The sequence below is a fragment of the Equus przewalskii genome, chromosome 17 (assembly GCF_037783145.1).
Source record: "Equus przewalskii isolate Varuska chromosome 17, EquPr2, whole genome shotgun sequence".
NCBI lineage: Eukaryota > Metazoa > Chordata > Mammalia > Perissodactyla > Equidae > Equus > Equus przewalskii.
The window spans coordinates 18,002,961-18,030,000 of record NC_091847.1 but is presented as its reverse complement, the minus strand read 5'-3'; the positions used below and the strand labels follow the sequence as shown (position 1 = coordinate 18,030,000).

The 27,040-nt window shown below is 44.1% G+C and overlaps 1 protein-coding gene across 6 annotated transcripts in view; it reads right to left on the bottom strand.

Annotated features, from left to right (window-relative positions):
- The window catches only part of MGAT5 (alpha-1,6-mannosylglycoprotein 6-beta-N-acetylglucosaminyltransferase), a 334,592-nt gene that overhangs the window by 19,156 nt on the left and 288,396 nt on the right, over positions 1–27,040 (bottom strand). For all 6 annotated transcript variants that reach the window (XM_070581231.1, XM_070581232.1, XM_070581230.1 and 3 more), the window contains 3 exons: positions 19,161–19,307; positions 11,364–11,480; positions 4,829–4,903 (listed from right to left, as the gene is read on the bottom strand). In XM_070581231.1, coding sequence (XP_070437332.1) covers positions 4,829–4,903; positions 11,364–11,480; positions 19,161–19,307 — 339 coding nt within the window. The remainder of the gene's footprint in view (positions 1–4,828; positions 4,904–11,363; positions 11,481–19,160; positions 19,308–27,040) is intronic.

Here is a 27,040-nt window from a genome sequence, read left to right as displayed (position 1 = left end):
CCCCAAGCTAGTGCCAACCTTCTCCCCTTCCCAATTCCTCTTCCTCTTTCCCTGAAACCTGTCACCTCGAGCATTCCCCGACCCTGGTCTATCCAGATGGACTCCCAGGCTTGTCCTCGCATCTACAACACTCCTAGGAAGTTCAGATTTCCCAGGAGCTGAAGCTCGTGGTTCCACAGCAGCTCCTGGAGCTGTTAACTCTTTCTTCCCCTCCCTATCTCCAGAATGCTTATTACATGAATCACAGAGCTCTTTGCTAAATAATCTGAGCACCATCACCCTGTATATTTACAGGGTCTTTATAGGGAGCAGAAAATAGAATTGAAGAGCCTATGTATGGTTCCCAGAAATCAATCTGAACATTGCCCTTCCTTCAAAAGAAACTGCTGTGCTCTCTGGCCTGAGGCAAATACCCAAATCTTTTCCAAGAAACGCATAATGAGAACCGTAACAAGCCCAGATGCTCTGGGGTTAGGGAAGAGCGGCCTCTTGATCTTAGATTACAAGGGATTTTTGCCTTGGCACCAACTCCCCCACTGCTGGAGAGAGCTTCTCTTCTGGAGAGCTGATTTAAAAGAGCGTGCAATCCAAATCAACACTGTTAGTACAGTAAAGCGGGCGCATTAGGGGAAAAAGCACGTGGCTTTCCTGAAGCCAGGATTCGTTCCCACTGGGTGCTCCTGCCCAGGTGGCTGGGTGTGAGGTAGGTATCCTGCTGTCAACTGCTCCACTGGACACTGAAGCCTGGGGCCTTCTCAGCCGCGGTCCATTGGCTTCCTCTGGCTCCTCTGCCCTGGCGGAGCGTGATGGACAACCTTGAAACGGTTCCAGGATGAAAGCTTCCTTGCTCCTCTTGCAGATCACATGGAGGACTCTGAAGGCGGAGATCAGCCTAATTAGGGCTCCTCCTAGCTCAAGGGATGGGAAGCCTGGGCTGGCGCCTCCTCTTCGGAGCTCGAGCCTGTTCTGTTCATACCAGAAAGACTTCTCTCTCCAGTCTCATTGCTCTTTGAAGACATTCTTCTGCCTGCAAAAACACTGAACACCCCAAGCTCTAAAATACTGGGACCTAGAGTTGACCATTAGATGGAGAAGACCCAATCTGTGAACCAATCGGGTCTTGGCTTCCCATCTTCCCTCTGGAGTTGGGGAACATTATGACTTCCATAGGACCCTCCCCAGAGGCTTCGGATAAACTCAAAATAGGCCCCCTTATTGCTCATTTAGGAGCACTGAGAGAACGTTTAATAAGAAAGGGAGCATTTAATAAGAAAGGTCCAAACACAAGATTCCAAGAACAATTTTTCTAAAATGCCAATCTGACAGCATCAGTGCCTCTCATCCTGTGTTAAAACCTTTCTTTAGCTTCCCGTTGTTGCCGAATCAAACACGAATTTTCAGCTGAGCCTCAGCAACTTTTTTTCTTTTTTTTAAAGATTGGCACCTGAGCTAACATCTGTTGCCAATCTTTTTTCTTTCTCCCCAAAGCCCCCTAGTACATAGTTGTATATTCTAGTTGTAGGTCCTTCTGGTTGTCCCACGTGGGCCGCTGCCTCAGCATGGCTTGATGAGCGGTACTAGGTTCACGCCCAGGATACGAATGGGCGAAACCCTGGGCTGCTGAAGCAGAGTACGCAACTTAACCACTCGGCCACTGGGCTGGCCCCTCAGCATCTTTTTCTGATCTGTCTCTTCCACTCGACTCATCTGTCACATCGCCTCTCTTCAGTCACAGGCAAACTTCCAATAACTCCCCACAATTTTTCTTTTTCCCAGGTCTTGCATCTTCACTTGTACGGTCTCCCCCACAGGCCCAGTTCGCCTTCAGGACTCATCTACTCATCTTGCAAAATGAGTCAAATCTTACAGATAAGACTCTCCTCGTCTTTTCCTGCTCCCCACTCTGCAGGCTGAGTTATGCCATCATACGCATCCTAGTTATATCACTGTCACAGGGCATAATCTAGAGCAGTGGCATTGCCTGGGGGACTTGACTGGCTTCTTTGTGAAACATGAAGCTACCTCAGAACAGGCGCTCACCCTTCGACGTCTCCCCCACCCACGATTCCTAGTGTCCTAGTGTCCCACAGCACATTTCCGCGGACAAATATTTGCAGATTATATGAATGAATAAATAATAGCAAGCAAAAAAGAACGCTCTGGATTTCTGTGAACTGCAGAGCTCTGTACAAAAGTCCGTGTCCAGGAGGTAGAGTGAAAGGGCAGTTTTATTAGCATCTTTTCCAGAAGACAGTTTAGTGACATGTTTTCCCAATCATAAGGTCCAAGATGAGCTTCCTGGTTCCTGCTACACATGAATAAAAGTGCACACACTCACTCATTCATTTGTTCATTCCTTCAAGTCGCAGTTACTATGCACCTACCGTGTGCCAGGAGGGGGCTAGGCACTTGGGATACAGAGGTGGCCAGGCTGGGCGTGGCCCTGCATTATGGAGCATTTAGTGAGGTCTATTTGGGGAGCGGGACCCTCCTGTTTGAAAGGCAGCCTAGTCACAGATTTACAGAGAACAGGCCAGATGAGAACTTTTAAAGACTGGCTGGGATTCAAGTCTTAGGGAAGATAGAAATAAAAGCCTTCAAATAAACTTGATAAAGAGTCCTTTTACACGTGGTGGTGAGTGACTATTTTCCCTGAGAGGAAGTAGAGACAGGAAAGGACAAAGTAGGTTTCAGAAGCAGCTGCCAGGACCCCGGGAAAAATCTCAGACAGCTTCCCGTGAAGGTGGGAAGAGCTGCAGGGTCCTAAAACGCACTGCCAGAGGCGGCCGCTGCAGCACCTCTCTGCGCCTTCAGGAAGAACCAGCACCTCCCGGGGGTCAAGAAGATGGGAAGTATGGCGCGTGGCCACGCCACCACCTGAGGCCCCGGCCTTGACATTGCTACAGGCCTGGGCACAGACCAAGCCAGCATCAACCTCGATTCCACGACATGTCAGTCCCGTGACTGTATTCCCCAGAGAATGGAGTTATTACTGTCACCTCCCAGGATTACCGTGAGGAGTAAACGAGATTATGCCCTGTGACGGGCTGGGTACACGTTGGCATAAATGGTTGCTAGAGTTAGGATGATGATTCTGTCATTCTTAATTTAGGGGTCAAAAACTGAATGAGGTAATGATTCACAAGTTTAGTTCTCATGGTAAAGTCTAACGAGTAATATTGTACAGTATATTATATAATAATATAACATGCTTATATAAGAATACATAATATAATGATATGATAAAATATAATACATTAAGTGATCAACAGCATAGTTTGCATTTATTAAGCAGTGTGCCAGCTCTGTTCTAAGCACTTCCTATGTACCAGCTCATTTCATCCTCACACCAGCCCTGTGAGGGTCTATTATTACCCTTATTTTACAGGGAAGGATACTAAGGCACAGAGAGTAACACGTCCAAGTTATAGATCCAGAGAGTCATGCAGGTGTGACGAAGCCAGGTGGCTGGGCTGCAGAGCATGCCCTCCTGCCACTAAGAAACACCCAGAATATCAGATCCGCCACCCTGAAGCCTGTGCCCCGGCTCTCGCTCTCCAGCAGCTGCACCCAGGACTGTCCACTGCTCTCCACAGTCTGTCACCTCCAATCTTTCCCTTGAAACCTACCTTGGACCGACTCTACAATCTACGCCTACTTACATTTTCAACATACTGTTTCTATTTTCAGCCCGCACAATCCTCATCCCCTATTGTGTAAAGATCTCTTGATCACCCCAAGACACTCTGCTTTGCCCTTTAAGAGGAGCCCCTTATTTCTGGAATCTGGTCAAGGAGTTCACACTCCCGAAACCATGGGGGTTCTGAATCTGTCTGTTTTTAGCTCTGGGTTGCTTTTGAAGCCTAAGGAATTAAAACATTATAAAATGATGGCAATGACATTATTGGCCTTTACTGCTATGAGTGCAAGCCAGAGTTTCCAACCTCTGTTGGGGGTGGAGAGACCCCTGGAGTCCTCCTCTGCTTTGGGACTGAAGTCCTGCTTTTTATCTGTTTCATATACTTAGGTTTCATGTAAAGTTGCATTTGAAAAGGGGTCCTGTTTTAAAAGATGTTTGAAAGCCACTAAAAAGTCCTAACATATTTGGAATTAATGGAACTTATAAAGGACTGCTTAGAAACCATTGGTTTCAGTTCTTGCCTTTTTCAAACTTTTTTTTTCCTTTAGGAAGATTAGTCCTGAGCTAACATCCGCTGCCAATCCTCCTCTTTTTGCTGAGGAAGATTAGCCCTGAGCTAACATGCGTGCCCATCTTCCTCTGCTTTATACGTGGGATGCCTGCCACAGCATGGCTTGAGAAGAGGTGAACAGGTCTGTGCCCAGGATCTGAACCAGTAAACCCCAGGCTGCTGAGGCGGAACATGTGAACTTAACACTGCACCCCTGGGCTGGCCCCAGTCCTCGCCTTTTTTAGGGTGAGAAATGAAGATGAGGCAGGACCAGAGAGCCGCCGCTCTGTCCCTGTCCCCACCCAAGTCTTTCTGATGCTCCTCAGAACCCACTCAGGGCACAGGTCTGATGGGCAAGGAGGCCTGCATCTTGACCATGCAGTCTCTCCCATTTTAAGTTTCCATTTGACCTTCTGCCATCATAAAGAATATTCTTACCCCAAGGAGAGATTGACTCCCTTGGATGACCATGACAGGGCATACTTTAAAATTTCAACAAGGCATTAGCAGCTTCTGGAGCCTTCCAAAGCAAGAAAACAACGAAGAAACATGATGAGCTCTTAACTGTTCACAAGAGCCCTCTGGGGTAACAGGAAGCAGGACACGGCAAAGACAGATGAACTTCCGAAGAGCCTCACCTGTTTTTCAATGAAAGCATTGATTCTCTGCAACATCCCCTCACATGTGAATTCATATGGCATGTACGGCTCAATCTGCGGAGACAGAACACAGTAACATGAAAGAGGAGGACGCAGGATATGCCACTCTTACCTAGTCCTCCACTGACTCATTCACACTCAGGTGCCAACACCTGCAGGCAGCCTCGAGAGCGGCTAAGACTATGAACTTGGATGTGAACAGACTTGGGTTCACAACCTCACTCGGCTCCTTACTAGCTGTGGGACCCTGAGCAAATTACCTACCATTTCTGAGCCTCAATTCTTCATGTATAAAATGGGGATAAGAAAAACCCACCTCTTTTAAACTGTGGTGAAGATTAAATGGAAAAAAACCCAGGGTACAGTGCCTAGTTCAGTGTCTAGCACATAGTGGGTATACAACAAAAGGTGAGGAGTATCACTTGTTAGAAGGTGAGCTCCATGGGGTGGGGTCCATGGCTGCTGGGTCATCTCTACATCCCAGTGCTGGGCAGTGTGACACGCAGGAACTTAGCAAGTCTCTGTTGAATGAATGCATGCTTCCTAGGCTGAGAAAGGCACATGATCAGTGGTTTGAGGACCCGTGATGGTGACAAAAGCATCGGTCTGTTTCAGTAGGTGAGGTTAGCATGTACCCAAAGAACTCATGGTGCAAAAACAGAGGAATAAACTACACAAGGAGTTTAGCTAGAGGCTCTTTGGAGGCTAGAAGGTCAAAGCAGACTTCTGCTCATGCTGGGCTTCTAAGACCAGCTATGGATCTAGCAAGCCAAGACTGAGGGGTCTGAGATGTGGAAGATGCTCCAGGTGGAGAAAGTAGTGGGAAATTAGACACAAAAGAAGGACAGCAGGAGGGAAGACTTCGGGATCATGGAGGCTGGTGAGACAAGGCTGGAAAGAGGGTCACTGGATTTCCACAAAAAGATTTCTACACTAAGGAGCCTACACTTTATTTGAGGGTAGCAGGAAACCCTAGAAGGTGCTTCACTGGGGTGGGAGAGGCAATCTGATCAATATATTGTGACATCTGAGGCAAGGGGAGGAAATGAGGGTTTGATCTCTGCTGTATGGTGTCTCAGCCAACACCATGAGCTATGAGGCCTGTTTTTGGGGCAGCCAGCTAACATTACCAATTTGAAATGGAAATTTCATGTGGGATAAAATTACCGGCAATGCAGTCTGTTACAGCTTCAGAGAGCCCAAAAGCACTTCTCAGCAAGAGGATAGAAGGGTACATTCACCATCTCCCTCTTAAGTCTACTCTTGCCTATCTCAAATCTACAGAGCGGAGAAATGGACAAAACACCTATGAGTTTAAACCTGCTGAAAATGGGACAATTGACAGAGAAGGTATCCTTCTGTGGATAGCCAAGAAGTTGGTCTCAAGGTATCTTCCTTCTTTTCTGTGTGTGTTGACTCACACATTACATTTGAAGTCTTCTTCAACCATGACTGTTAATTCCACACCATATCTTCAAATGCACAATTAGATGGTGCATCACACAGGTTGAATCTCAGTCATCCCTGCCCACATCCATCCAGAGAAGCCGAAAGAGGCTAAGCCATAAGCATTACAATATCAGGGCAGGACTATTCTGCAAGAACAGAATCTTGTCCCTAGACAGTTCATCTCAGAAAAGCTCAATACGTTGAAAAACTAACTTCCATGTCCCAAGCTTGCTCCTTTTCATCTCAAGCTTTTGCACTTGCTGTGCCCTCTCTGATCCAGATGTAGCCTTTCATGCCAAATGTAAAATTTTTCTTTTAAAGGATATTTATTTACTCAATCTGTGGGTGATTCCAGAAGCTTTCTATAACTGGCCTAGAGATACGTCTCCCCGCAAAGGTTCACAGAAGGAACAAAAAGAAGCAACAACAGAAGACTTGGCATATTGGGCTCATTTATGAGGGAACAAGTAGAATTTCTAGAGTGAAATAAACATCACTGGCCATCTGTCGTGAGATCAACAGATCCAGTTATGTGGTGGGAAGCAGGCTGAATATTTGAGGGCCAGTCCTACAACCTACTTCAAAGGGCATCCATTAGAAGTGGATGAATTAAAACAAAGGGCTCAATGCATTAAATACAGAAAAATGGCTCTTCCTGTGTCCTTCTACGAACCAAACTGAGCTTAACCAAAGGGATGCTGACTCATTAATTGTTTTGTGGCCAGTTCACTGTTTTAAAGTATATGGAGCCAAACAATTTTCCTATAAAGGAAATACAAAACAAGGAAACTGTATTCTTAATCCACCTCTGCCTGTGAGTTCCACTAGCCCTTCTGCTGTAGACGGGAACAGGGCCCTCTGTGTGGGAAAGCTCTGCAGACGCCTGGCTTCAGGGATAAACAGCACCAGAAAGCCTCAGATGTAGGAGTTGTTGCACACATTGGGGGTGTGTGTGTGATAGTTTTCTGCATGACAGTCCTTCAGGAACAGTCAAAGGTTCTTTAGGGGATGGAATAAAAGGAATGTTGAAACCACATCCAGTCACTGAGAAACCCAAGTCGGGCCAGTCGTGGAGAAGCAGGAGGAGTGTTCTTGGTCATCCTGCTTTGTGGAAACAGGACTGTTGCTCACACGGCCGTGGAAGGATGACGGCAGGCTGTACTGTGTAGTTCCCACTGGCCTCGGAACTTTCCAATATCTCCCCACCTTCTCCTTTGTTTTCTTCTCCTTACCTCCCTTTGTGTGGGATGTCCTGTCTCCTCTGTACACTCTCATTTTCTAAGATTACAATTCCTACAGGGAACTGCTCTCAGAGATCAGCTAAGGTCTCCATGGTGCCACCTGACAGACGTGGCTTGGCATCGTTCAACGATGATATTCAATGGCATATTCAATGATGATCCAATATTTCTTGGAAGGTACCAGAAGACCAGGAGTTGAGTCCTATCCCCTCTATCTACTAAATATAGGATTTTAAGTCAGACATGTTCTGTAATTTCTCTGGATGATATCAAATGTAAACTAGACCATGTTATGCCCCTGCTCAAAACTTCCCATCCCACTTAAAACAAAACCCAGAATCCTTATTGTGCAAGTTTAAAGGCTCTACATATTCCGGCTCGCAGGGACCCTTTTATGGGCTCCATTATTTCTGATGAGAAGTTGGTGGTCTTTCATATTATTCTTCTTCAGAATGTAATAAATTTTTCTCTGACTGCTTTCAAGATTTTTTTCCTTATCTTTTGATTTCAGCAGTTTGGCTATGATGTACTTATTTTTTTTCTTCATATTTATCCTACTTGGGGTTCACTGAACTTTCAAGATCTGTTGGTTGATGCCATTCATTAATTTTAGAAAATTATTAGCCATTATCTTTTCAAACTTTCTTCTCTCCTCCCTCTGAGATTCCAATTACACATAAGTTAGGTTGGTTGATAAGAGTCCCACAGATCCCACATGCTCTTTTTTATTTCATTCTTTTTACTTTTGGTGATTCAATTTGCATAATCTCTATTAACAAGTTTTCAAGTTCACTGATGGTTTTCCTCTTCTGGATAAACCCACAGAAAGAGTTCATTTCTGATATCATATTTTTCACAGTTCTAGCATTTTTTCATTTTGCTTTTAAAAAAAATTTCCATCTCTCTGATGAAATTCCTCATCTATTCACATTATGTTGTCCACCTTTTTCACCAAATATTTTAATATATTTATCTTAGCATTTTAAAGTTGCTTTGTGATATAATTCCAACACCTGGGCCATCTCTAGGTCTGGTTTTACTGACTGTTTCCTCTCTTAATGATGGGCCACATTTTCTTGCTTTTTTGAGTGTCAAGCAATTTAAAATCCTGTAATTAAATATGAGAAAGCCTGGCATGAAATTTCTGACCCATTTATAACAAGCACAAGGATTTTAACGACAATAGTTTTTGTATTATTCTCATTCCTCACTTCATCTCTCTTTCCCACTCTTATCTTTCCCTTTACTTCATTTCATGCTGTTTTTAATCTTATATTATTTTAACAAACTAGTCAAAAAGACCTAGGTTTCAATCCAGATTCTACTACTTACTAGTTGTGTGATCTTGGTAAATTAATTAATTTCTTTAAACAATAATCTTCTCACCTGCAGAAGGATTAAATGAGATAAGGCTCAGAAAGATGTACAGAAAGATTCTAGATGTGTAGAAAGAGGTTCTCTCTACATAAGACACTATTACAGTTAGCTTTTTTTTTCTTAAGTGGTCTTAAATAGTTTTTGGAATAAGATGGAAAAAGGTTGATCAGGGTTTTAAAATGTGAAACATTAAAGCATCCATGGAATGAACAGAGCCAGGCTGACACAGGAGTGAGCAAATACAACTCAGTGCCCACTCTCAATGCTTCATGTATCAGGCATTCCCATCAGATATTTGTCTGACAAAAGGATCGTGTGACCTGATTTGGAAAGAGGGTCTTTGCAGATGTAACCAAGTTAAGATGAGGTCATAGAAACTTAGGGTGGGTCCTAATCGAATATGACTGATGTCCTAAGAAGAAGTGGAGGACAGTTATATATACACACACACAAGGAGAACACCATGTGATGACAGAGGTAGAGGTTAAACGCTGCAGCTGCAAGCAAGGAATGCCAGCAGAAGGTGGAGGAGGCAAGGAAAGATCCTCCATCAGAGGCTTCAGAGGGAGCAGGGCCCTGCCAACATCTTAATCGTGGACTTCTAGCCTCTAGAACTGTGAGAAAATAAATTTCTGTTGCTTAAGCCACCAAGTTTGTGGTTCTTTGTTATGGCAGCCCTAGGAAACTAATACACTAAGGGACTCTGGGGCTCAAGAAAGAAGGAAGAACCTTCTATCTCCACAGGAATGACTAGATGTGTGGCAGATATTCTGAAGCAGTCCAGTGGTCCCATTGTCCACTCAGCACTTCTCTGGGCTTGGCCAACCAGAGGTCTGGGGAACTTCTACTCTAACGATTGTGACCAGGATTGGGACTGTACATGCCATCAATGGGAAGCTCTGAGCAGCCACCCCAAAGCTCAATAATCAGACCCCCTTTAAATGGAGCAGGACATGGATAATACATCCGGGAGCTCTTGTTCCCCTGGAGATGCTCTGAGTAAGATGAAATTGGCAGTTCAGTTCTCCACATTCTATTTGCCAAAGGGGAAAGATGGCCCTTTACATGGGCCAACAGCTATTCTCCCAGGATATATACCTTTCCAGCCTCTTCCCCTCATTCACACTGTGCCTTGAACCCATATCCTCCTGGGTCCATTTCTCAGTTTAGCTTTCCAAATTCCTACTCCTCCTCTAAGACTTAACTCAATGCTGCGTTCTCCAAAAGTCTCCTCATACTTCCACTCCTTGATCTTTGGCAAGTTGTTGGCACTGAACATGTTCCTCCTTACAGTATGCTTATTTGCAAACGCCTCTTCCCCCTCCCTCCATGCCTCCCATCCATCCATTTGGTAAATCACTATGCTGGGTACTGAGAACACAGCAGTGAGGCAAATATATTTCCTGCCCACGTTGCTTATAGTCTAGTGGAAATCCAGACTATCGATGATAAAAATAAGAATATTATATTATTATATATATAATACTGACTTAATAATATTGACTAAATACTATGTGGTAGACACTGCACATAAGCACTTTATATTCATTATCTCATTGAATCCTCACAAGTACCCATAATGTGGGTAATATTAGTCTATATTAGAGATGAGGAAACTGAGGCTCAGAGGTTAAATAACTGCCTGAAGGGATGCTGCCAGTCGGTGGTCGAGCTGGAACCCAAATCCAAGCCATCCAATTCCAGCTCGCCCTCACAACCACACCTCTACTGCTTCTCTTAAAAAAATCTAACAGAGGGTAAAAACTGTTCCCATAAGGGCAGTACGGAGGGCTGGGTGCACTCGATAGAGTCTGAGGCAGTCCCGGGGTTGGGAGAGGATAACCTGATGCAGCCCTAGAGGCTGGTCAGCTTCCTACAGGCAGGGAGCCGGCCTCATTTATGTTTATGAAAGTGAGTCCCTAGAGTGGCTCGGAGGATGGTCTGCACAGTGGGTACCTAATAGTAGATGTCCACTGAATTGAGTAGGACAGTCCAGAGATGGTAGTTACTTATACAAAATTCTATAAAATGTTGAGGCAGAATAGCCAAATAAATAGACGCTATATAATAACATTTCCTAGTATTTCCTTAATCATTCCTTATCCTTCTCCATTTTTTTGTAGGGTAGTAGGTCCATCTTTTCTGATCTTTGTGAGAGCTATATAATTATGTCTCTGAGGCAAGTGTAATTCAAGCTCCTGTGTCTGGGATCCAGGAGTCACATCAAAGGGTTTGTAGAATACACCCACACCTCTGGACACCAGCTCTGTTTCCATTTCACAGAGCATCCACGACATCCCCAGGCCAATCCCACAGCTTGGCTACTTTCTAATTCCAGAGTTAAGCTGACATGGAAACGTTCCAATGACTCAAACAAAGGGCCTGTGATGCTTTCCACTCATTCCTGTTCACATTGCAAACAGGGAAAATGGTATAAAAGAAACAACCTTCTGACTTAAAATTGCTTTCACCGCATCCTCTACTTCCTCCTGATTGCTGAGGTCGACAGTCCAAACGTGTGGCCGGCCGATGAAAACTTCAGCGTACGGATGCTGGGATGTCAGCTGGAAAAGAAAAAACAGAACATCTCAGTCTTGCTGACACTGACTTTTTAAAAAACCTTCTGTGCTAGATAAAGCGTTGCTTTTTATGGAACTTAGTTGTACTTGCATAGGTAACAATACATTTTTCTTCTTTCCTTTGACGATCAAAACGTTCTACACACCCATAGCAGATAACAATAAAATAGAGATAGCTGTATACTCCTTTTTTTTTGACCCAGAGGGACATTTACTGGGCCCTCCCAGGTCAGAACCATCTGGATGTGCAGGCACGGCACTAACAGTAAGGTACAGTAAGGAGATTGAGGCTGTGAGGTGTGCTCCGGCTGGGGTCACCGTCAGCACCTGCCTGGATACCCAACAGATTCATGTGGGACGTTTTACAAGATAGATGCCCCGGCCATCCTGGACCCGCTGAGCTGGGACCATGGGCACTTTGGAGGGGCCTCTGCGGGTCTGGGGTCCCGGAGGGGTGGCATGTGGACCACGGCCCTGCCTAAGGCCATGAGATCCGTGGGGCAGGACCAGTGATGGTTCCACATCTTGAATCGAACTTGGGGAGAGTTAGAATGTCATAACCAGGTGACATGGAGGCTGTTACAAGTGACTTCAAGTCCTCAGATCACACCAAGAAATAATGAGCATTTACCCTCAGTCACATCCCAGCTCTGAAAATCACCTTCATCAAACGAATATCGGTTATAAAACGCCAATTAGGATAGACAGGTAAGCATAAGAAAATTACAATAAAGTCGTTAAACGCTTTAAAGTCATAGGAGGATGAGTAATGGCGCATATGAAAGGGGACAGAAAGACAAATAATGCTACCAAAAAAACAGAGAATTTTGGAATGGTTTCAGGAATAATTATTAGCATAACACTGGAGCCTTAATATTTATAAAGACAATTTGCAATCAGAAAAGCAAGGAAAGGTGATTTTTGTTCTAAAGGAGGTTTTATTTTAAGCACAAAGAGTGGTCAAAGAAACCCACTGAATGAATACTGGTCATTCTCAGATCTTGAAGAGTCCTTTTTTTGTTTTGTTTTTGGTGAGGAAGATTAGCCCTGAGCTAACATCTGGTTCAATCTTCCTCTACTTTGTATCTGGGATGCCTCCACAGCACGGCTGATGAGTGGAGTAGGTCCACGCCCAGGATCCGAACCTGCAAACCCAGCCACCAAAGCCAACTGCACGGAACTTTAACCACTCAGCCATGGGGTGAGCCCTAAGAGTCCATTCTTTAAGACAGTTAAATGGACCCCTCAAAGTCGTTTCCACCTTTATTCTCATTTCTCTTTAAGGTCGTGTTATAAAGAGAGCATTCTGGACATTTGTGAGAACATTTTCAGTTCTCACCAACACTGGGGGTGCTACCCTTAATCCGTGGGTGGGGACCAGGGACGTCGGACACCTGTGATGCACGGCACAGGCCTGCACAAGGCAGAACCATCCACCTCCAGCACAGCTTTCATGTGTCCTGCTGGGCTTTCACGTGGGTTCCCAGAATCTAACTCTTCGGTACAGTTTTAACATACATTCAATTTCCCGGGAATGTAATTACCGTATAAATCAAGGGATGTTTATACTCTTTTATTTGGGACTTCACCAATAAGCTGTTACCATTCTGGAAAAATCATGACAGCAAAGTCAGTATCACTCAGATTATCTTCAGTACAACACACCCAAATCAGTCTGTGTGTATAGCTCTCATGTTAATGGCAATTGCATATATATGTGTGTATATGTACAGGTACTTTTTAATTTAGCTTCTCTTCCCTAATGTCAACTATAACGATCAGGGGCTGACCAGATTCAGCCCTTAAATACAAACTTATTCACTATAAGGAGAAATGAGACATCACGATATCTTCTAGTATGGTTCTTGGGTATGGTACAGTATTTCTTGACTATATATACAGTGAAATATGTATTACCTTATTGTAAGTTATTTTCCTTTAGATTAGAATTAAAGAATCATTCTTTTTTGAAATTGCATATGTAGGCAGTGTATGTTATTTATGAACTTCATTTCGGGAGAGAAAAACATCTTACAATATTCTTGTAATAAAGGAGGTGCTGCTTTGCCAGGTTTGAGGCCCTTGCTTTTGAGGCCAGGCTGGCTCTCTTCTTTTTTTCTCAGTCATCGTTCTTCGTATCGTGCCACATCAATGGTGTGTGCACACAACTGAGGGTGAGAAACCCAGGGGATAAGTTACTGGGCCTCAGCTCCGAGCCTTGGCTGGCACCCACTCATGGAAATCATGCAATTCTGAGGTACAGGAATCCTGGACTTTGCTCCTGCCTTCTCTGCTAAAATCACACCCATCACTGGCCTGTTCAGCTCCCCATCCTTTGGACATCATCGTCTTCTTTTGCTCAACTGTATGGTCAATGACAGAACCTACAGAGGGCCCGCAGACTCTGAGAGCTGAGGAAATGTCCATTTTGTTTCCTCAGCACATATTTTAGATTTAACACATATTGACGGAGCTCTGGCTGGGCGAGGCACTGTGCTCATTGCCTGCACACACATTACTTATCAGGTTTCCTGAGTATCCATGAGGATTCTGAGGTTTAGTGGGGTCTACAATTCCCCAAGACCACATGGCTAAAAAGCAGCAAAGCAAAGTCAAATCTGGGTTCTCAACAACTTACTAGCTTTAGAAAAAAAGGAAGGTGACAATTTTAAAGGATGCTATTGGGTTCTTAAGACAAAGACCAAAAGAAGCCAATGTAAACACAGTCTCGTAATCACTCTCCTAAAACTTGCCAATCTAAAAAAAACCCCAGGACTGAATTTATGCCTGTATTACACCTTTTCTGAAGATGAGCAAAATGTCACACCATTTTCATTTTGTGGTCTGGATAACAAACTAATTCTTCCAATGGAATCGGGCAAATTAAAGTTGCCATCAATGTCACTATTCAGCCATTTACACATCAGCAGTCTCTCTCCCCTCCCATTTAAAGGTCTCTGCTTGTTTACAAGGTTGCTCTTGGAAAATACAAAGTGCTGAGCCATTATCATTTTGTTCATTTACAATTATTGAGGGTTACTTAATTTTATGACTAAGGCATTTTGTGATTCATTATTCCCCCTCTGAATGTCATGTTCTTCCTCGTTAATTTATTGAGAACTGTCTGATCTGAGCTACTTCATGGTATATCACTCAGTAAATTTACTGGAGTATAGTTTGTAAAAGTAATGAAAATCTTATTAAATATGAGACATTACTTCAGAGCAGCTATTAAATCTTAGAGGAGAGCACGCGTTCTCTTTATGGGGAAAAAAACCCTGAAGCCAGAGAATTTCTAATGGTTTACAAAATGCCAGAATAATGATCAACAACCTACTAATATGTTTTCCAATAAAGATAAAAATCCGATTTATATTACGTTTAAAGTATAACTTGAGCCGACCACATTACTTAAAACATTATGAAACTTTTCCCCCTGAGTGAACATCACGGTCTAAAAATTGGTCCAATGCAAAAACAAAAAAGAGCCCACAAAATTAAACTCATATTTTTCTTCTCTTCAAATGAAGGCAAAGAAGAGACATATATGCAACTTATATGGACAGATTTATATGGATTAATTGTTCCTTAACTCGAAAGACTAGAATAGGCACAAAAGATAGCTTTGAAATGATGTACGTTTTGGTTAAAAAAAGAAAAGGATAATTTCTAGGGATTTTTGACCCTTAAGGATGCGTAGAACTATTGGCAGCCCTTTGCCAATTAAAAGCATCTTGGTTAGGGGGATTTTCTGGCTTTTGTGAGCTCAAAGAGCAGAGCAGGGTGGCCCACCTGGCTGCGAGGTCAAGTTCACTGCCTCCTCGCAAAGCTGCGTGTTGCTGTTGGCTACTAAGTCTACTCTCTGCACTGTCTCCAGCTGAGAAGGAGACGGACATCAGATGGAACCTGCCCGCCTGCCCAAAGCAACTGACCTTCTTCAAGGTTCCCTCCAACTCATCAACATTCACACCTCTCAAGCTTGAAATCGCCCCCTCTTCCTTGTCCTTTAAAGCACAGCTCCTCCTCCACCTCCTTCTCAGATAACTTAGCACATTCTCCACCTGGCGCAACTCCAAATTCACTTCCTCCCCTTAATTAACTTAGCTATTTCTTTATGCATTTCCATTGATTATGTATCTGTCTTACCACTCCTCCATATTAAATTTTGAGCTCCTGGAAGACAGGAAATGTACCTTGGTAAGTTTTCCCCAAGGTAGCATCTAGTACCACAGATCCTGTGCAGACATAATCAACATCTGTCAAATGACCTTTTGCATCTCAGCCCTCCTATGGGAGCCCAGGACTGATGAAGTCATCTGTGTGAGGTGACGTGCTGAGCAATTGTTGCAAGGACCCCACAGTGCCATTCTAACTGCAGTCTCAGTCGGGCACTGGTGGAATCATCTGAAGGGACAGGAGGAACCAACTGCCTGGAAGGCAGCTCGAATGCCCACTCTCTTTGAAGAATGAGAATCTTCCAGGATCTCAACAAAAAGCAAACTACTCAGTGATGGTAATTGATTGGAAACAATGAACACAATTTTCTCAATAACTTCATACTGGGTAATCTGATCTATGTAACATTATATCACTCACTGGGAAATAGATCATGTTTAAGAGTGTCCTAAATTTTTTTCAGGAAAAAATACGCAGTTGTAACAAAGTATCATCAAAATCTTTAGAATTATCAATTAAAAAAAGGTGCCAGTTGCCAATGTAGTCTAAGATACTTTCGATTAATCATTCCTCAAAGGCATGTATTAGAAACTGTGGGAAGAACAGAGATGGGTTTCTTCACTTTTCACGCATTTAAAAAAATCATGATGAGGGAAAAAGGAAATCACCATTAGAACACCACATTAATAACTGCCGTAGGCAAGATCTACTGGTACATGGGAAAAATAAATGGGCAAAAGTTTCAAGAGAACCGAGATATATGCAGTCTCAAAGTATTTCCCCCAACATAGAGAAAAATAGCACCTTTATCGTGGAGAAACCTGATAAACACGACCTTCACCAAGTGATCACGGTTAACATCACCAGTAATAAGATATATCGACATGATGCACCCTGATAGGATACACTGAGGAGGCCACATCACTTCTGGGGTAGTCTTGCCAAAAATGTGTAACCACAAACTAATCATGAGAAAACAGCAGTCAAATCCAAATTGAGGGACAGTGTACAAAAAACTGACCAGTACTCTTTCAAAGTGTCCTGAATGACAAGGGAAGACTGAAAAATTGTCATCACAGACTGGAAGAGACTAAGGAGACATGACAATTAAATGCAATGTGAGATCCTGGATTGCACCCTGGAACAGAAAAAAGATTTTAGTGGAAAAACTAGTAAAGTCCAAATAAAGTCTGTAGTTTACATAAGACTATGGTACCAATGTTAATTTCCTAGTTTTGATAATTGTACTGTGGTTTTATAATGTTACCATTAGAGGAAGCTGGATGAAGGATATACCCAAACTCTGTATTATTTTTGCAACCTTCCTGTAAAACTAAAATTATTTCAAAATAAATAAAAAGTAAATTCCAACAATTCCACTTGCAGGTATACACCCAAAAGAACTGTAAGGACTCAAGCAGATACTTGTACAGCAATGTTGACAGCAAAATTATTCACAATAGACAAAAAGTGGAAACAACCCAGGGTTCCATTAACAGAAGAATGGATAAATAAAATATGGTATATCCATACACCGGAATAATATTCAGCCTAAAAAGGAATGATTCAGACGTATGCTACAACATGAATGAAACTTGAAAATATTATGCTACGTGAAAAAAGCCAGTTACAAAAGGACAAATATTGTATGATTCAACTTACATTAGGAACCTAGAACAGGTAAATTTATAGAGATGGAAAGTAGAATAGAGGTTACCAGGGGCTGTGGGGAGGGGAGATGGGGAGTTATTGCTTAATGAGTACAGAGCTTCTGTTTGAGACAATGAACAAATTCTGGAAACAGAGAGTGGTGATGGTTGCACAACATTGTGGATGTATTTGATGCCAGTTAGTCCTACACTTAAAAATGGTAAGTTTTACATTATGTATATTTTATCACAAAAAAGTTAAAAAATTACAAATAACTATCCAATGTGGGCAGAAGCAGAACTTCAGAGATTTCCTACACCTAAATTAAAATGTAAGGATGATTTATTAGCTCATCTTTCCTACCGCAAACTGGAAAGTTTCAAAAACTTAGTCAGACGCTAAAGGAGAGGTTCCTAAATTGATGTTCTCGTTGCTGGGGAGTGTCTTCAAAGCTTTCCAGAGAATAAGCTCCCCAGTGCCAGAATGAAGGTCCCTGATCTCTGCGTCCTGGCGCCTCCCACAGCACTCGGCACACAGGTGTGCATTAAATATTGCTGAGGAATGACCTCCCAAAAGAAACCACACCCCAAAAGGAAGAATTCAAATTTATCATATTACGGAAGGAAAAAGCCAGCCAGCCAGCAAGCAAGCAAAAACACACAGGGTTAACCCTTGTCAGGCCACAGCTTCCTCTTCTTCAGGATAATCTACGGGTCTTGTTAATCTTCCTCCATCTCCTTTGGCCCTTTCACTAATGACAGGGAGAGTCAAGGAAAAGAACTCTCAAAATAATCAACTCTATGAGTTGGTAAGATTTCTGAATGGTCAGTAAAGAAAATCATGGGAAATGTGTTTTATATACTATTTGGGGGAGAGCGGTCAGGAGAATGGACCCAGAAAGGTTTAAAAGCAGAATTGAAAAACGTATGCTTTAGAAACTGTGCTACTACGTCATGAGATGGCTGCCCAGCAGTGTCACTCCCCAGTAGAAGGCCCCAAGTGACAAGGGCACGTGACGACTCCAACCCTTGGGGCTTCCTGCTCACGAGCAGCCTGCAGAGCCACTTATTAACTACAAGGAAATAATAAGAAAATCAAGCTTATGGTTTCTTGCACATACCTGTTGCTGACCAGATACAGAAATACCCAGCTGGATCACTCACACGCTCTAAATGACTTTGTTTATTGCACCAACTTGAATCCAACTGCCTTCAATGGTGATTCATCACCCACTGTGGATTTTCAAGAGGATCTCTGAAGGCAATTCAAATAAACTTCTGCAAATGGTTTGAGCCATGGCAGGATTACTTCTCAGGATGGTGCCTGCTGGTGGTGGGCTAAGGGACCAGGTACATTTCTTCAGTCACTCATGAGAGGTCTTGTCTCTCAAAGCTGATGGTTCTCTAAGGACCCTCATGGCACACTTTTTATTCCCCACAGCACATCATGGAGAGTAGGTTCTTCAAAAACATCTGTTAACCAGCTGATGCCCTTATTCCATAAACTCTAAACATTCAGAAAATCAGAGTTCAGTTCATTAGAAGGCTGTAGATGTCTGTTCGAATTAAGACAGAATTGGGATAGAGTAAAAAGATCCCACACTTTGTAGAGGGGTGGAAATAGATTCAAATACTGGCTCCGCCCCTAACAAGCTGGGGGATGTAATCAAGCCATTCGTCTCTCTGAGCCCCTGCACACTCTCCTCCTTCCGCTCAACTATGTTAAATGAAGGTGATGATACCTACTGTCCAAGGCTACGAGGTTTAAATGGCTCCTAGAACTCAAGAAATAGCTCTGATTCATATTATTGAAAGTAGAATGACTTTTATCGATGCTTACCTCTCTTAGAGTTGGCTTGCCAATGAAGAAGTCCGTGTTTTTGCTGCTTTTGGGTGGGTTGAACTTGGGATTCAGAAAAGCACATCCATTGGCGATGGCCTCCAGGGGAGCCGGGCCCTCGTAAGGGAACCCAAGTCCAGCAAACAACTGCAAGACAGAAGAGCACCCCACATATGAACACGTCAGTCAGGACTGGCATCCCTGGCTCGCAAGGGCTACTCCATGCTCCATTCCTGTGTGGAAGCCCCAGAGACTCTGGACGGTTCCCAGGCCACAGGGGGTGGGGCGAGGAGAAGTCAGCTTACATCAGGACCCGAAAAACATGACCAGGGACCCTGAAAGGCTCATGAAGCTGCTCCGGTCATTATCTTCTCCTCTTTTGCTAAAAAAGTACAGAAAGAAGTGTTGGGGTGGGCAGTTGAGGAGGCAGGGTGGTGGGGTATTAAAAGAATAAAAACAACAACAAAAACCAAGACCCAACAATCATCTTTCTGTAACTCACCGGGAGACACGACTGGAAAAACACTTGCTTAACTAAACAGAAGGTTTCTTCATTGAAGCAAAGGAACAACAAGCCCTTTCAGTGATGCTGGGCAGAGGGACAGAAAGGTCACTTGGAGGTTTGATTACAGTTCAAATGGAGCGGCTTTAAAATGATGGTAGGTCAGTAAACACAGGTTTTCATAATGGGGTTTTCACTGGGGGATACCAACATCTCGGTTTTTATTTCCCCCTCCCTGGAGGGAGGGTGGTAACCTGCTCAATGCTCAGGCCTGCTTCCCTCTCCAGTGAGCAAACCATGTGTTTTCCCCATGGCAGACAATAGATGGCAGCAAAAACACACTCTCAGAGTCCTTGAAGCAACTGCAGCTGAGAGTCGCTGGGACAAAGGGGACTGCAGTTCAGTGGCACTGATTCCGGAGTCCAGAAATGAAACATCATCTCACAGAAATGCTTCACTGCATCTCCTCACCACAGGGTTCTTCAGACTGCCGGAGGGTGTAGGGTATTGACGGGCAAGGTCCACTTCTGGGCTTAGTGAGGTGTGAGATCTCCCTACCCACATTAAGGGGCTGATTCTGAAATTGCTCCAGTCTCCAGAGGCACATCAAGTGGCGAAAGGTAACTGGGTCCCAGGGCATCATTTCCTTCTGCCATCACGTTGAGGAACACCCACACGGCCAGGCCCTGAGACTGAAGGATGCTGTTGAACCGGATATAGCTACAAGCTTGATTCTCCTTTCCCCGGGTCCTCTCCCCAGCAACGGTGTCTTTGCAGCCGCTTTAACTGACCGATTATTTAGAATGGTTCCTAGGGAGCCCTGAGCCCAAGCTGCCGGGTTCCCCGGACAACACTGGAAGATGCAGCATGTATGTGCTGGGCACTCAATTCCAGGGCTGAGCATGGCCCACAGTGGACACACTGAAGAGTCATGTAACCCTGACAGCGGTCTTTCTGGGACAAGAAACTACAATCTCAGGTTTTCTGGACAGAGTCCCTCTCCTATAATTGTGTGTTCTTTTGCACAGAATAGGATACTTCACCTTTTTATTGTTTTGGAAAATTAACCTTTCATTTCCTGTAAACATTGAGATGACTGACTATACTGTCAGGGATGTCCACAGGGGAGGGAATTGGGGAGAAAAGAAGCTTTGAGAGGCCAGCTGAGCTCTTGCTGCGGGCTGGGTCATTTCCCCTGGGGCAGAACCACTGGAGACATGGGGGCAAGCGAAAACGAGGCAGCAGGAGGCTGGAAGCTGTATAGACAAGGGGTATCTCCACCACCATTTGGAGGCCCTGCTTCTGGATCTTATTCTTATTATGTAGCTAACAGGAGTGAGATTATCAGAGGGAACTTATGTGTATAGGGTATGGCCCAAGCATGTGGCTCAGTGGTGGCAGGTGCTAGACAGCAGCAGAAGAAACGAAACAGTGGGAGCAGTCTCAAGACATCCCAGCTTTGATGAATAGGAGGAATCCAGGGTCACCATCCTTGAGGCTTTTGATCACTGTGATCTGCCCTCCCCATCAGATTTTGGGGAGGGTGTGCCAAGTCTCCAGGGGAAAGGTAACCTCTATCAGGCTGTGGTTGGGCACAGAAAGCACAGGGACCCCAGATCCTTCTGACCCTGAGCAGAAAGGTGCTGGAAGATGCAGGCGGAGGGTCCCTGTGGGTTTAACCAGGGGCCTTGTAGATCTCAGTGTTTCCTGACCTCTGAAAATCAGAGCCTGCCATGAAGCGTCGATACCTTCATCAACTCTAAATTGCAAAGAACTTTGGAGGAAATGCAGGAAGCACAATGCTTGTCTATTTAAATAGAAAATCCTGGAAAAAAATTTAATTAGCTCCTTCAGACCAACCAAACTGAACCCATTAATTAAAAGCATTTGAGGCTGTTGCTTAATGGACTTGAATATGCCCTAGGTTTAATTATATCTGAATAACAATTTGCACCATCTCTTCTGCTCTGCTGGCATCAGAGTATCTCAGCACATATAAAATACACACTTTGGGCTAACTCTCCAAGCCTCACAGTTTTAGAATGAAGTTGAAGCAAATACTGCACAGTTTCTCAGCAATGAGTTTTCTTGTCCCACTAATTAGGATTACAGGAAATGCATTACTTGAAAACACCAAAATAACAGTTCTTTGTCACTTCTGTCAATAAGCCATTTTTTCTTGCTTCCTGTGCACTCATTACCTGTGACATTATAATGGAGCAGATGTATGAAGGTCAAATTGCACACTTGAGGTTTGAACAAGGGAGGCAGAGAGAGTTCATCACCAGCGTGAACTTCTGAGAGCTGATGGCCTTGCCGCATGCTGGTACCTTAACCACAGTAAATTGCTTTTCCCATCTCCCTCTTCCCCCGCCGTTCTGCCTACTTACAGATTTCCTTAGCATGGGGGCAAGAGACACACTACGAGGATGCATTCAAGTGCAGAGGCTTAACTCTTCAGGAGGGAGCTGGGCATATTTTATTTATATCTCATCTGGCCCTCAGAAGCCCAGAATCTAATGAGGATATTCCAGATGACAGAACATCTCCATGGCTGCAACTCCGGCTCCATCAATGAGCATTTCTAAACAGAGGGATTACATGCTTTAAAATTAAACTTTTGAACTAATACTATGCAAGCGAGAACAGATGAAGCCCTGGACGTTGTATTCATGGCAGAGGACTGGAAAATTCTCACATGCTAACAAAGAGTTTAGGAAAACCATTCCGTTTTTCATTCTCTGTGAGAGGAGAAATGGAATTGTTTTAAACCCCTAAGTGGAGTATAACAAAGAATCCTTTAAACATGGATTAAGGTCGTTCTTAGGAAGACTGGACTGGTTTGGTCAATTTCCAGTCACTCTTGATGGGGACCATCAAGGATAATCCCAAACAGGAGACACGCTCAACATAGACTTTGCTGACTAGTTTTTTTTTTTTTTTTTGCTGAGGAAGATTTGCCCTGAGCTAACATCTGTTGCCAATCTTCCTCTTTTTTTTTTTGTAATGTGAGCCAACACCACAGCATGGCTGCTGACAGACAAGTGGCATAGTTCCGTGCTTGGGAACCAAACCTGGGCCATGGAAGCTGAGCACACTGAACCAAACCACTAGGCCTCAAAGGGCTGGCCCGACTAGTTTTAATTGGACAAGTTGGTGAGGTGGCTCAGGAGGGAGTTTGAGCAATGACTCAACCTCAGCTTATCCAGTAAACTGATTATTGGCACAAAGTGTTTAGGACAATGCAGTGATTAACAGCACAGGCTCTGGAGTCAGGCAGACCAGGGTTCAAATCCTGACTCCATCACTTCCTAGATCTGTAACTGTGGGAAACTGTTACATGCCTCTTTCTGTGGATTTTTCTGAGGTCCATTTATAATGCATTCTCTCTAGCTGTGAGACCTTAGTCAAAGTAACGCAAGCTCTCCAAACCTATCTTTTCATGTGTAAAATGGTAAAAATAATAGTGCTCTATTTCTTGGGGCTGCTGTGAAGATTAAATGAGATAGTCCATGGAAAAGATGTATTCCAAGGTTTGGCTTTCACCAAATTCAAACCCAGATTCAACTTTATGCAGTTGCCTGCCCATGACCTTGTATTGTATTGGTGGAGTTTAGGTCTGCTGGAGTCGTGGCTGTGGGTTTTTACAAGCCATTCAGCATCTGCACATGTATTCATGAATTCTCAGTGATTCATAAAGGACCTGGACTGAAAAAAATGGAGGGACATCTATGAGAAGGGGGCGAGCCCCGTGGCCAAGTGGTTAAGTTCGCGCACTCTGCTTCGGCAGCTCAGGGTTCGCCAGTTTGGATCCTGGGTGCAGACCTAGCACTTCTCATCAAGCCATGCCACATAGAGGAGCTAGAATGACCTACAACTAGGATATACAACTATGTACTGGGGCTTTGGGGAGAAAAGAAAAAAAAGAGGAACATTGGCAACAGATGTTAGCTCAGGGCCAATCTCCGCCAAAAAAAAGGCAGAGAGAGAGAACATGGTTTACAGTGACCGCCTCATGAAAAGGTCAGTCCCATGAGCCACATGCTGATGTTAAACCTTACTTGGTTATTCTTCCGATAATGATTGGGAATCACTATATTTTTGGTAACAAGTATCCCTTTTATATCTTTAAAAAGAATTCATACAATAGCGGGTATGGAGAAAATTTACTTTCCTGATAGGTGATGTTTTCATGTAGCCCAAAGGGTTCCCTTTTGGACATCTGTTTTCCCTTCTGTACCCAATGTACACAACAGTGGCCAAAATCTCCCCCATACAGGTTTGGCCACACCCTTTCATGGACTCCAGGTGCCCCAACCTATACTACCTATAACTATATATTATAACTATACTATATTCTCCCTTAAAAAGCTAGAAGGACAAAGGAGACTAAGACAATGACACTTGTCAACCGTGTTTAAGTGCCCAAAGTTTGTCCAAGTTGGCTGCTAAAGCAAAGGCTATTTCCTGGGGACCCGCTCACTGGGTCAACTCCCAGACTCTGCCCACTTACCCAAGTGGCCTTCCAGAAGCAAAACAAAACAAAACACAAACAACAACATCCAGACCAAAATTTCCTGCACTTCCACCATCTGGAAGCCCCGGGACAATTTGCATTGTAAACGCATTCACTTGGAGATGGGGCAGTAAGAGAACATTTGGATAAATTTAAAACTGTAGACACTGACCATCTCCTGCCGTGCCAGCATCACATGTCTACCGTTCAAAGGCAACTCAGTTAACCCCTCCCTGAAGCAGCCTTCCCTGAGCACCCACCTGTCACCCAAATTCCACAGCAGGCTGACCCTTCGCTCTCAACAGTGAGGCAGCACAACAGGCCTATTCGCTGCAACATGAGGATGGCTTCTAATGGTACCGAGATCAGAGAAATTTCATGATGAAGAGAGAATTCGCGGAAAGGGCTTAGCACAGGTAAAGGGTAGAGAAAATGGCAGTTGTTGCAGTAAACCCCATGGTTAAGTGCACCACAATAACACGAATGCGCTAAATGTGTTAAAACATTTGACTTCACAAGTCACAGTGCAACATCTTACACACCTGAATGGGGGATCCTGCTCATAGCATCGCAGTGAGATTTTATGTCAGTATCACTATTTTTTATTATTACTCCTTCTACCTGTGTACTTTTCATATTGTTCATCACCTGTTTACCTGTTGGTCTCCTCCACTACGCCTGTATACTCCTTGCACGCAAAACTGCCTTAGTCATCCCTGTATCAAAAATGTCTGGAATATATTCAGTACTTAATACACATTTTTCGGGTAAATGAGCAAAAGAATAAATATTAATAGACTAGATCTTTCCAGCAATCAAGCGTCTCTGTAAGGAGATGTGGACGGTTTTTGTATGTATTTGGGTGTGGGGATGCCCTTTGGTTCTTGAACTCAGAGAGGTTATTGAATCCTATCTTTATACACTCTTCATTCTCTGCACATACGTGGGAGGGGAAGAGGGAGCAGGCAATATGTGCATATGCAATTTTTTTTCCATCTAGTTGAAACAGGAATGACTTGAGGTACTGGTCACCAGGATGAAAGCTGCTTGACTGCTTGAGGGCAAATGTTTCAGTCTGTGAAACAGAAATGCAAGATGGACTGCTCTACCAGTAAGTAAGCTCTTGGGCTCTCCCTCCCAGGGCCTGGAGATGTGGGCAACAGCATGGAGAGGCAGGCATGGGGTATCAGAAGAACAGTGCCCCTCGCAGGGGAGATCCTGGAGACCTAGGTGTGTAATTCATGAGAAAAGCAAGAAATCTCTCCCAGGGGCATGGCCCCAGGATCCCAAATGGCAAGTGGATTTCACCTTGACTCCTTTGTTCACTCTTTATACTATTATCTGAAGGCCTTCTACAAGCCTGGCACTATTCTAGGCACTGAGAATGCACCTGTGAACAGAAAAGCAAGGCCCCTCGCAGTCATGGGGCTGCACGAGAGTCTGGTTCACCGTTAGTGGCTGCCACAAGCCCTGGGTTTGAGAGAGATTGTGCAGCCACATCCAAGCTTATGGAAAGAGCCATGGTTGATTCGGGGGGGCTCAGACGTGGGGATGGGATGGGACAGGGACAGTACCTACTGCACATCTTCCAACCCTGCCCAGGCTCCTGGCTGAGTTCCATGGGTAAGCTGATGAGCTGACGTGGTAGGGAATCAGGGTCGTCATGATCCACCCGAGTGCTGGAGGGAGGAAGGACCGGAGGTCTGGGTAGAGAAGGGGTACAGCAACAGCATGAGCAGCAGCAGCTTCTTCCTCTGGTTTTCCACAGCCAGAATTTGTTCTCGACTTTGACTGTAGAAAGGGAGGTACCTGTTCTGGCTCACTTCAAACGCTCCTCCAACCCAGCGTAGGAGGCAAATGCCCCATTCTATAAGGAGCCCCACGGTAAGACGGGGGGAGGTGGGCATGAAGAGGTTAAAATTAACAAGAGAAGAAAGAAACCACATTAAAATAGACTAAGATTTAAGCCAAAAGTAAAAACATGCCACACCAGTCAGTCCTACTTGCCAGCTTAAATTACACTCCTGGAGTTTGCTGAACTGAATGACTTGTCTATAGCCCTCTGATAAATAATCAATTCACCCCAATTTATAAGCCTATTAGAAGAGTCTTCTAGATTCAACAACTTCCCAGCTCTTTTAGCCCCGATGTTAGTATTACAATTCCTCCTGTCTTCATAGGCACCCTGCAGCTGGAGTCTGCTAATGACACCTGGGCCCTTAATGGCATGCCAGGACAAAATTCTGCTGAGCAGAGGGTTTCCTGGGCTTGGTGCAGAGACTGAAAGATGGCTCATAAAGAAAAATAATGAGTGAGAAGCTGATTAAGCATCAATCATTTCAATACGTGTCTAAACCCTGAGGAGAACCAGCCCTGCTTCCTTCTCCAATAACCAGTCTGAGGAGAGTTCGAGCCTCACTCATTCTGCAGACATCTGCTTCTCTGCATCTCCAGCTTGCCACTTTCAACATGGATCGGAATAAATTGCTTTTAAACTGCTCAGAGACACAGAGGAAAAAGCTAGAGACAGAAAGGGTTATAAATGCAAAGCCTGCTGGTCTTTAGCATCATTATTTCAAAGCCCAAGATTCATTCATTTCAGCACCTGCTGCTGTGTTCTGGGTATAAGGGGAATCTCGGCGATACACTTCCTCATTTTCATCATATTTCCCAACAGTTTTAGCCATAATTCCACTTGGAGCACCTTAATATATTCTAGTCAGATGAACAGGCAATACAAAATGGGATCAGTGACATCCTCTGAAGGCACCGGTTTTTCAAGGATAAATATACGCTCCTCACACTCGGATTCAAGCTGTACCCCCTTGGTTGTCAGGCAGACTCTGACACTGCAGCCTGGGC